Raw genomic sequence first — 12,738 nt, forward strand, 5'->3', positions numbered from 1 at the left:
GAAAACAAATCAGTAAGAATATGTAAAAGATTTTAAAAACAATAATGAGACATTTAATAAATATATAGAGAGGTTTCCACCCAATAGATTCAAGATACATATTATTTTCACAAAAGCTGATTCCAACATAAAGTGTATATGGGGCCATAAAGTAAGTATCAAACAATGGGTACTCAGGGACTTCAAGATGGCAATCATCAACACTGGAAACTTCTAATGTAATCACCCAACAGATACTTCCTGCCATTTCATCAAAAAAATATTCACTGATACTGTAGCATTGCAATAGAGAAAAACTTAAATTGACATGAGGCTGGCCCAAGCTGGAGAACTGGAGTTATCACTCAAATTAATCTTCCTGAAGGTTTGGAGGTTAAAGTTTTATGGACAATTTGGGGAACAGGGGCTAGCAAATGGATGGTACTGATTGGTTGGGAATGAAATGTTAGGGGTGTGAAAAATGTTTCTTGTGTGCTGAGTCTGCCTCTGGGTGGGACCACCAGATCAGTTGTGAAATGAGTCATGAGTCTGGGTGGAATCAGTCTGAAATATATCCTCAAAAAAACAATCTTAGGTTCTACAATAGTGATGTTATCTATAGGAGCAATTGTGGAAGTCACAAATCTTGTGACCTCTGGCCACATGACTCCTAAAGAGTAAGGAATTATAAAAACTACACCTGTACCTTAGCAGAGTTCAGGTTTCTCCCATAATCCTATGTGGTAGCCTTTCATTAATCTTACAAAAATGATTTTCAGTCCCTGGGCAAGAAGGGGGTTAGTTTTAAGGAAGAACTAATATCATCTTTACTTTCATGGTTAAACTATAAACTAACTTCTTTCCACAGTTAGGTTAGCCTATGCCCAGGAATGAGCAAGGACAGTTGGGAAGTCAGAAGCAAGATGGAACAAGCTGCATCAGATTTCCTTCACTGCTATAATTTTAAAAACACAGTCTCAGAAGAACAGTAAGGGAGGGACACAAGGGTTGAAAAACTAACTGTTGTGTACTATGCTCAGTATCTGGGTGACGGAATAAATCATACTCCAAATTTCAGCAGCATATAATATGCCCAGATAAGAAACCTGCAGAGGTATCCTCTAAATCTAAAATAATATTTGAAATTATAAAAAGGATAAATTTCAAAGAACTCAGTGACAAAAATGTTATTTTCTGACAATGACACAATTACTGAGAAATAAACAACAAAGAAGAATTCAGAAAAAAATTGTTAACACTTTTATGTAACTCATGAGTTGAAGAAGTAATCTAAAATAATTTTAAATAAAATAAAAATATCAACTGTCAAAACTAATTGGGTGAAATTAAAACAGTATTTGGAATAAAATGTATAGATTTTATGTATAATCCAAAATAAAATATTATAGACTTATGCTAAGAATCCAATGAAAACCATTAAAGTCAAGTAAAAAAAAATGAAATCTAAAGAAATAGAGGAAACAAACAAAAAAAAAACAGATAGCAGAACTTAATAAATTAGAAGATTAAAAAATGGAGTAGATAGGACCAAATAGTCACAAGTTTATTTAAAAAACAAACTAATAAAATCGAGAAATCACTGATCAACAAGAAAGGACAGACAGCAAAAATAAACAATATTATGAAAGGAAAAGGCTACAAGTTTGCAGATACAGAGATTAAAAATATTAGAGTAAATTATGAACAATTTTAAGTTTTAAAGCATTATATATAATGCATCAGTTTGTAGAAAATTATATCATACCAAAACAGACTCAAAAAGAAATAGTAAGGTAATAACAACAACAACAAAACGATGAAGTAGGAAGTTACACAAAATTTCTCCTCCATATAATTAATGAGAACACTAGCAAAAATTGACAAAATTAACTTTTTTAAAACTCTGAAAATTATTCAATGACTTGCAGCTATCTGGGGAACATTTATTTCCATCAGCTCTTCTAGGGCCTTGAAAATCAACAACCTGCCATTATGATAAAAAACAGCAGCCTGACAGCTAACAGAGGAGACAGAGAGGGAGTGAAGCACTTTTAAAAACACATTCCAAGGGATATATTATTATTTGATCCATCTGATAGTTTCCTGGAAGATTCTCTCTACTCAAAAAGGCTCTTATATTTTACATGATTCAGAGCTCACCCATTACAAGCACTTTTTCCCTGACATCTTTCTCAGGAACAATCAGAGGCAATTGTTAAACATCATGGTTGCCTAAGGCTGTAGGTAAGAGTTGGAGAAAACAATAATCTAATCAAAAAGCTTTAAAAAGGCAGATAACACATTAAATGCTTATAATGAGTTTGTTTTGTTTTTGGGTTTTGTTTTGTTTTTTTAGTTTGTTCGGTTGGTTGGTTGTTTGTTTTGTGGGACATGGTTTCACTCTCATCATCCAGGCTAGAACGTAATGCTATGATCTTGGCTCAATAAAACCTCTGCCTCCTGGGCTCAGGCTAAGTCAGACATGTAAACATCCTTGCTGAGAACACATAAACAGAGACACTTTACGAAGACTGGAAGACTAATTGATTCTGGGAATTTAATGTATCTCTGCCCAATCATTAAATGACTGTTAAGCTAACTAAATAAGACTTCAGTGACCACACATGACAAAGAATACAGGCTTTACAAAATTAGCTTTAAAGAGTAACTAAATAAAAACTAATAACAAAAATGAACAAAAAACTGTAAAAACAAAACCTGGGGAAAGTGGCAATCTGATTTTCATAATTGCCATATTTTTGTTTAACTATGAAAATGCTTTGATAGAAGTGAACATGTAGCAAGAAGAACAGCAAGTGCATGCACAGAAAGACATGGCTATCAGAACAGATTGTGAGTGAACAAATAATTCATACTGCTTTTGCCCTTCACCCAGCAACAGAAGGCTCTAGTTACTAGGTGCAACTAGAAGTGAACCTCCTCCCTAGTTCACTTCTCAAATTGTTCATGTTGCTCTCAGCCCCAATGCTCAATTTCATCCATGCTCTCATTCACATGTGGGTTCAGGAAGGCCTTGCACCTAAACATGGCTGTGAACTGCTCTGAAATGCACCTGAACAACTCCTGGATAGTAATGTTATTGCCAGTGAAGGTGGTGGGCATTTTTAACCTTGGTGGTAAGATGTCACAGATGGCTATTTTCACACTGTGGGGGATCCAATCAGTAAAGTAGCTGCTGTGCTTGTTTTGGATGTTAAGCATTTGCTCATCTGCTTCCTTCATGGCCATGCAGCCCCTGAAAATGACAGCCACCACTAGGTAGCAGCCATGGTGAAGGTTGCAGGCAGCCATCATGTTCTTGGTGTCAAATAACTGCTGGGTGAACTCAGTCATTGTCAAGGCTCAATACTGCTGGCTGCCCCAGCTGGTCAGTGAGGCAAAGCCAGGCAAGAAGAAGTGCAGGTGGGAAAATGGGACTATACTCACGAACAGTTTCTGCAGTCAGCATTTAGCTGGCCAGGGAAGTGCAGGCAGGTGGTGACTCTAGTCATAGCAGCAGAAACCAGGTGGTTCAGATCACTGTAGGGGGCTGTGGGCAGCTTTGGGATTTTGAAGCAGATGTCATGGGGAGCTTCATCATAAAGGCATAAAGTCTCATATGTGTTTTCTATGAACTGGTGGACTGACAGGGTGGCACTATAGGGTTCCACAACCATGTCTAACACTTTGGACAAAGGCAGTACACTGAATGTGTTTATGATCTTATATGGGTACTCCTCCTGGATCTTGCTGATGAGAAGGGTACTCAACTCACACCTAGTTCCTCAACTTAGGGAGTGGGTCAGCTGAAAACCCTGCAGGCGGTCACAGCTCTTAGCCTCCTTCATCACAATGTCCATCATCAACTCCACCAGCTATTTAAAATGTCCAGATTTCAAACAAAAATCATGAGACATGCACAGAAATAATGTGGCATGGCACATACACAGAGAAATTTAAAGTCAATAGAAACTGTCTCCACACAAGCCCATAGGTCAGACTAACTAGAAAAGACTTAATTGAACTACTTTAAAAATATTCAAGAAGAAAAAAGGAAAGTCTAAAAGCTAAAGGAATGTTTGCAAACAATATCTTACCAAATAGAGAAAGTCAATAATGAGAAATTACATAAAAAAATATATTCAAATAGAAATTCTGGAGCTTATACCTATAATAACTTAAAAATTACTAGAGAGAATCAACAACATATTTAAGAAACTAGAAGAAATAATAATAACCAATAAATCTGAAGATAGATCAATTCATATTATGCACTCTGAGGAATAAAAAGAAAAAGCAATGAAGAAAAATGAACACATCACAGACCTATGGTGCATATTCAAAATGCTAGAGAAAAAATACAGTCAATAAACAATCATATATCCAGAAAACTATCTTTGAGGAAAAAAAAAAAAAAAAAGAACTGATGACATTTTCCAAATAAACAAAGACTGAGAGAAGCCTTCACTAGAAAACCTACCCTTCAAAAAATACTAAAGGGATTTCCTTAGATTTAAATGAAAGAACAGTAGGCAGTAATTAAAACCAACATAAAGAAATAAAAGGTTCCAGTAAGAGCAACTCTGCAGATAAATATTGAAGACAGTTTAAATGTATTTTTTATTTGTAATATTTTTCTACTCCTAATTTCAAAGACAACTGCATAAGGTACTAATTATGAATTTGTTCTGTGGTACAGACAATGTATAAGAAGGTAATTTTTATGTTAATAGCAGTACAAAGGAGGGAAAGATAATGATATTTTCTATGATCTGAATGTTTGTGTACCCCCAAAATTCATATCTTAAAATTGTCACCCCCAAGGTGATGGTATTAGGAGGGGTTAGAAGGAAAAGCCTTTAGAAGGTAGTTAGATAATGACAGCAGAGCATTCATGAATGGGAACAGTATCTGTATAAAGAAGGCCCAAGAGAGCTGTCTTACCTCTTCCACCATGTGAGGAGATTGTGAAAAGACACCACTTATGAATGTGAAAATCGGCCCTCAACAGACACTGTATTTGCTGGCACCTTGATATTGAATTTTTGAGCTTCTACAATTGTGATTAATAAATTTCTGTTGTTTATAACCCACCCAGTTTATGGTACTACGTTACAGCAGCCTGAATGGACTAAACAGACAATTGGTATTGAAAGTAGGGTGCTAGTATAACAAACACCTAAAAATGTGGAAATGGCTGTGGTATTGGATAATGGGTAGAAGCTAGAAGAGTATGTGGTACATGCTAAAACAAAAAATCCTACATTGCTGTGAATAGATCATTAAGGGATATTCTAGTAAGAGCCTAAAAAAAACTAGAAGAGCTAGAATGAAAATCTCAAATTTCTTAGAGAATATTTAAATAGTCACAAACAGTGTTCACAGAAATATGAACACTAAAGGCTATTCTGATGATGTTAATCAGAAATGATGAACATATTGCTGACAATCGGAGAAAAGTATATCTTTTTTACAAAGAAGCAAAGAACATGACTGAATTGTGTTTCTGTCCAGGTGTTTTGTGGAAGGTAGAAACTTTGAGACATGAAATTTGATATTTGACTGAGGACAGTCATAAGTAAAATGTTGAGGGTGTGGCTTTTCTCGATTGCCACTAGAAAATTTAAGAAGAGAAAAATAACTTAAAGATGAATTTATTAATCAAAAGGGAAGCAGAATGTATATAATTGAAAAATTATCAATCTGTTTATATGGTAAAAAAAATGAGAAAGCATGTTAAGGAAAAAACACTAAAGGTTTGGTCAAATGATCATTTGATAAGATCAGTCACCCATCTAAACAGAATCTAAGCTCTCTTTTCAAAGACAAAGGAAGAATAACCCAAAAGACAATTTGGAAATTGTCAGGGCTGCCACTCCCATCACAGGCTCACAGTGCATAAGTCCTAAAAAGTATGGGGCCACTATAAAGAATTTCCTTTAGGGCAATGCCCAGAGGAGCTGTGGGAGTGGGAATGTTCTCATAGCCCCAGACTAATAGAGCCATTATCATGTGATCTCAGCCTCAGAGAATAGCAAGCACGTGTGTCAGGTACAGACATGTGCCATGAAGATGGGGGTCACTGCAAAGAACTGCTAAGAGAATAGGACCTAGACACAAAGTTGCCTTGGAGACAAGATTGTCCAAAGCAGTAGGCCCAAGGCCACTGTCCCAGTGTGTCTGGAAGGCAGGACTCACACTAGTTGATTTGGAAGATGAAACCAGAGTCCCCGTAGTCCAAGAGGGTATAACATCAAGTCAAAGAAGTTGGTTCTCAAGACTTAAGATTTAATGTTGTCTGACTTTTGGTTTCAGGCTTACTTGAGACCTGTTATCTCCTTCTTTTTTCTCATTTCTCCCTTGTGGAATGGGAATGTATATCCTATGGCTGTCTCACCATTATATTTTTGAAGCACATAACTTTTTTTTTCCATTTCAGAAAAGTTAAAAAGTTCCTCCACAGCTGGAGGAAAATTTGCTGCAGGATCAATTGTATCTTTAGTGTCACACGTATCTGATTTAGATGATATGTAGATGACACTGTGAAGTTCATACTTTTGAGTTAATGCCAGAACTAGTTAAAACTTTTGGGGCTCCTTGGATGGAGTAGATGTGTTTTTTATGTAAGAAGGACATGTAATTTGTGAGGGGTAATGGTGGTGTGCTATGTTCTGAAAGTTTTTGTTCTCCCAAAACTTATATGTTGAACTTCTAACCCCCTAGGATATACTATTAGAAGTTATGGTTTGGGAAGGTGATTAGGTCACAAGGGTGGAGCCCTCATGGATGGGAATAGGGCCTTAATAATAGAGGCCTAAGAGAGACGCTACTGTGTCTTCTACTACGAGAGGACGTAGCACGAATGCATTCTCTATCAGACAGAAAGCAGGCCCTCGCCAGACACTGAATCTGCTGATACCTTGGCATTTGACTTCTCAGCCTCTGGAACTATGACAGATAAATTTTGACTGTTTTTAAGCTACTCAGTGTATAGTATTTTGTTATAAAAGCCCAAATGGACTAACACAAAGCTGTATAGAGGTAAAGTTTTTGTATATAATTGAAATTAAGTTGTCATTAACCTAGACCAGATTGTTACTAAATCAAATGCTAATTATAAGTGGCAGGATATCCATATACTAAAACTCAAAAATATTAATTCTTCACAATACTAATTTCTTCCCAAAAGGGATCCATAGATTCAATTCAATCCCTATCAAAATATCAATGAGATTCTTCAGAGATAGAAAAAACAGTTCTAAAATATACAGTGGAACCACAAAAGACCCTAAATAAACAAAACAATCCTGAGCAAGAGAATGAAGTTGGAAGTATTACATTACCTGACTTCAAAACATACTATTAAGCTATCATAACCAAAAGAGCAAGACACTGACATAAGAACAGATACATAGGCCAATGGAACAGCATAGAGAATCCAGAAATAAATCCACATATTTACAGTCCACTAACTTTCAACAAAATTCTGATGAGAACTAAGGGGTAACTTCAACTTCACCCTCTGAAGGTTCACTAAAAATCAACTGACTAAAGGCAGATTAATAGGAGAAGAGGCATACAAATGTATTTACGTTCATGAAAATCATACAAGAACTCAAAGAAGTGGCCAGATGGCCGAAGATTTTATACTATTTAGGTTACAGAATAAATGGAGGTTCATAGCATGACAAAACATTTTATGGTGGCAAAACAGGTTATGAGAGGTGAAGAAGAAAAGGCCTGGCTAGCAAAGATAAACTTATTATGTATATTAAACCTCACAGTTACCAACCCTAACAGAGAATAGATAGTAAATGTTTGTTTCAGACTTTTAATAGCATCAGAATCTCAGTAGATCTTTCCTAGATCTAGACAACAGAGAGCTTCAGAGAAAGCCTGGCTATATCAATGCAGATTTTTTTCTACTTATGCAAATTTCCCACACAAAAGACAGATTTTCAGGGCTACTTCTGTTGACAGGTCCTCTGAACATGCATCTCAAAATATATCAAAAAAGTATTTTGGGGGGTAAAATGTTTTGGTTTCCTTCAGGTACCAAGAACATTCCTTTGGGAAAGGGCACCCTCTTCAATAAACGGTGCTGAGAAAACTAGATATCCATTGCAGAAGAGTAAAACTACACCTATATCTCACCATCTACAAAAATCAACTCAAAATTGCTAAAAGCTTAAACATAAATGCGAAACTATATTACAAATTGATGAAAACATGGAAGAAATGCTTCACAACATTGGTCTTGGCAAAGATTTTTTAAATAAAACCTCAAAAGTACAAGCAATAAAAGGTAATACAGACACATGTAACAATATCAAACTAAAACACTTCTGCACAGTAAAGAATACAATCAATAGAGTGAAGAGAAAACCAACAGAATGGGAAAAATATTTGTAAACTTTGAGAAAAAAATAATATTTAGAATATGCAAGGATTCATATAACTCAACAACAAAACAACAAATAACCTAATTTTAAAATGGGCAAATGAGCTGAATAGACACTTTTTCAAAAAATGACATACAAATAACCAACAGGTATATGAAAAAATTTCAACGTCACTAATTCTCAGGAAAATGCAAATCAGAACCACAATGAAATATTATCCCACCTCAGTAAAAATGACTATCATCAAAAAGACAAAAAATAACAAATGCTGGTGAGGATGTGGAGAAAGGGGAACTCTTATATACTCTTGCTGGGAATATAAATTATGGAATACAGTATAAAGCTTTCTCAATAAACTAAAAATAGAACTACCACACAATCCAGCAGTCTCACTACTGGATATCTATCCAAAAGAAACAAAATCGATATATCAAAGAGATATCTACACTCCCATGTTCACGATGGCACTATTCACAATAGCCAAAATATGGAATCAACCTAACTCTCAATAAAAAGATGAACGAATCAAGAAAATTCTTATATATACACAATGGAATACTATTCCGCCACAAAAAGAATACAATTCTGCCATTTGTGACAGCATGAATGAACCTGAAACAAATTATGTTAAATGATGTAAGCCAGGCACACAAAGACAAATACTGCATGATCTCACTCACATGTGGAATCTAAAAAGTACTGGTATCTGAAATAGAGAGTAGAATAATGGTTACTAGAGGCTGGGAAGTGTGTTGGAAAAAGGATAACCAGAGGCTGTTAAACAGAGATAAAATTACAGTTAGTTAGAAGTAATAAGTTCTAGTGTTCCATAGAACTACAGGGTGACTGTAATTAACAATTTGTTGCATATTTTCAAATAGCTAGACAGCAAATTTTGAATGTTCCCAACCCAAATGAAAGATACGTATTTTAGATGAGAGATATGCTAATTGCCCTTATTTAATTATTACCTGTTTTACACAAGTATTTAAATATTACAATGTACCCCAGAAATATCAACAATTATTATGGTAAATTAAAAATATTACTCAGAGGAAAAAAAAGTTGAAAAATTACAGTAACAATAAAAGCTCTCAGGAGTCTAGTCCTGAAACGAAAAATCTGTTAAAGGCAGTTGGCTTCATTAAGTGCGTGTGAAAGATACAAAATGACTCAGGAAGTGTGGTTATCACAGTATAAGAGGATTTTTATTTTCTTCAAATAATATACATAGAAATAGATCATTCTATACATGATGATATTTTAATGCTATTGTTATCTTTTTGTATATATGTGGAAATGCAGTGCCAACTCAAAAGTAGGCTTATAAAAGAGAAACGAGGGCCGGGTACCGTGACTCACCCCTGAAATCCCAGCACTTTGGGAGGTCGAGGCGGGCTGATCACGAGGTCAGGAGATCCAGACCATCCTGGCCAACATGGTGAAACCCCGTCTCTGCTAAAAATACAAAAATTAACTGGGCGTGGTGGCGCGAGCCTGTAATCCCAGCTACTCCGGAGCCTGAGGCAGAAGAATTGCTTGAACCAGGGCGTCAGAGGTTGCGGTGAACCCAGATGGCTCCACTGCACTCCAGCCTGGCGACAGAGGGAGACTCCTTCTCAAAAAAAAAAAAAAAAAAAAAAAAAAAAAAAAAAGAAGAAAAAAAGAAGAGAGAGAGAGAGAGAAATTATTATGTGAACATGGAAATCTATTTCCTTAAGTTTGTGTGTGTGTGGGGGGGTGTGTATGAAGGTGAGTACCAACGTGTAAGAGATAAAATGAACATAAAAAATTTTCTGGGAAGAATAATGCAAGTAAGAGTTGCTTGAGACTTCTGAGAATATTGGATATTTAGCTGAAACAAAGAGATCAAATACATGATCCTCAGATTTTGTACCCCCTCATTCATATATTTGCTTTGGTATTAGCAAATTAGCCTCAACTGATTCCCAAGAGATACTAGAAGTCTGGAAAGGGATCATAGTTTGTGTAATCTCTAATATAATACTTGAGTTGTTTTGTTGTTATTTGTTTCTTTATTTGCAATTTAACTTACTTTGTGTTAGGTACTGTTCTAATCACTTGGAATACAAAATTGAGCTAAACAACCAAAGCTTCTGTCCTCATGCGGCTTAGATTCCAGGCCTAAAAGAATAAATACAATAAGAACCAGCAAAATCAATGAGTAAATTCCATAGTATATTTTAAGATGATAAATGCTGAAAACAAAAAAGTAAGAAAAAGTAATGCAGAAGGGTAAGGGAAATACTAAATGCCGGGGGTGGAAATGTGAGTTAGGTTACAATTTTTAAAAGATTGAGTATTCTTCATTGAGAAGGAAATCGTTCAGCAAGACTCCCAAGGGAGATGAGGGTGTTAGCCATTCAGAGATCTAGGGAAAGAGAGTCCTTGACAAAGTGAACAATAGGTGCAAAAGCCTTAAGGCTAGAAATTACCTGGCATGTCGAAGGACCAAGAAGAAGGGCAATGTGCCTGGATCAGATTTGTTGCTTCTCAGTAAGGAAAAAATGTATCTTCTTCTCATTGGTATAAAATACAAAGACATGTCTCTTTGTGAGAAGGCAAGACTGAAGAGAGCATCTATCATAAGGTAAAAATAATCTTATCACAGTCTTAACCCTATCAGAGGTAAACACGATGAAGTTTGTAGACAATTGGAAATAAAATGAGGTATTATATTTTTTGGTACATATTATAAATTTTAAAAATACAATCACCTTAATAGATGTAAAAAATTGCATTTAACAATATTGAACATATCTTCATGGTAAATATATCTTAGTAAATTCAAATTACAAAGGATTTTCTTAATCCCTTAATGGGTATCTACAAATAACCTATAACATATATTAATACCACATTTAGTAATAAAATGATGAGACCTTCTTCTGTTTAGATGAGGCATAAGAATATATATTATTGTGATTTTAATTCAGCCTTGCTCCGGAGGCTTTGGCCAATTACATATGAAAAGATGCTCACTACCAAATTCATGATCTGCCCACACCAAATATTTCCTTTTTCCTTTGTTAGGTCAATTATCTCAGTCAATTGTAGTAGCATTCTATTGCATAAGCTCAAATTTAGGTGTCATCCTTCACACCTTCCTTTTACTCACTCTCATATTCAGTCCATCACAAAGTCAGATTATTTATACCTAAATAAACATGTCTCATATCCATCTACTTTTCTACAACAACATGACCACTGTATTTCTCTTAGTTATTTCTTACCTGCACTAGCACAATAACATCTTAAATTGTCCAACAGCGAGCTGCATTGTTTGTTGACCCTTTTGTCAATGTGACTATTTAAAACACAAATCAAATTGTTAATGGATTTTCATTGCATTTAGGTTGGGGAAAAAAAAAAAAAATCCTGCAAGGTCTAGCCCTTAGATAGCTCTCCAGTCTCACCCTTCCCCTACCTTTTACAGTTATATCGATAGTGACTTTCTTTCATGCCATCTTACTTACCTCTCTCCTTCTTGACTTTACCTATGCTATTCATGTGCCTAGAAGATACTTCCTTCCCTTTCATTAGTAAACTTCTACTCAACGTTCAAAAACTCACTTGCTGTCATAAATCTCCCCTGACTTTCTCAACTAGGTTGAATACCTAAAAAAGGATCTCATAGCACCATGTACCTCCCCTGCATAGCACCTATCACATACGCAATTTTATATGTTTATATGAATCCTTGATTAATGTCCACGCTTTTTGTAGAATGCATATTCCATAAAGGCAAAAGCTGTGTTTTACTTAACATCGTATTTTTTGCACCTAGCAATTCCTGACACCTAATCAGTATTTGAAAATATTTGTTGAACATATAAATGAATGAAGATATATAGAAGTTTTACCTACTCAAGACCATGGCAGACTATATCTTCCTTAAGAGCAGGAATGATGTACTTATCTGTATATTCATGGTGGCTTGGATTTTTTTTTGGCATTTATTACTGCTTAATATATAACTGCTGCCTTTAGAAAAACAATCCCATGGCCCATTTCACAAGAATCGCAAATAATGCCTTTCTGTTAAGTCTTCATATATAAAATTTTAAAAATGAATAAGGAAGAAAGAAGAGCAAATTAGCAACAAAGAAAGTACCAGATAATTCACAGACTACCACAGTAATGTGGAAGGCAGAAATATTACTTACAGGCACAGATTTCTACATATTTTAGTGAATAAAATATGCTCAATAAACATGCCAATTTGAATATTTCAACAAAATGTATTAAGTATAGCCTCATAAGCATCACAGAGATTTTCTTAACGGGTGATTATTTTTGGTTCAAAAGAAGCAGCCTGAAAAATTTCTGTGCTGTG

General features: G+C 35.2%; 1 protein-coding gene across 1 annotated transcript; it reads right to left on the reverse strand.

Annotated features, from left to right (window-relative positions):
- Window positions 1-2,955: 2,955 nt before the first annotated feature.
- Window positions 2,956-11,864, reverse strand: LOC105488023 (tubulin beta chain-like). The gene is given in 5 exon segments (XM_071088528.1): window positions 2,956-3,440; window positions 3,443-3,756; window positions 6,301-6,493; window positions 11,636-11,709; window positions 11,830-11,864. Coding segments are annotated over 5 exon segments (1,101 nt in total).
- Window positions 11,865-12,738: the final 874 nt, after the last annotated feature.

Source organism: Macaca nemestrina, chromosome X (genome assembly GCF_043159975.1).
Source record: "Macaca nemestrina isolate mMacNem1 chromosome X, mMacNem.hap1, whole genome shotgun sequence".
In the NCBI taxonomy this organism is placed as follows: Eukaryota; Metazoa; Chordata; class Mammalia; order Primates; family Cercopithecidae; genus Macaca; species Macaca nemestrina.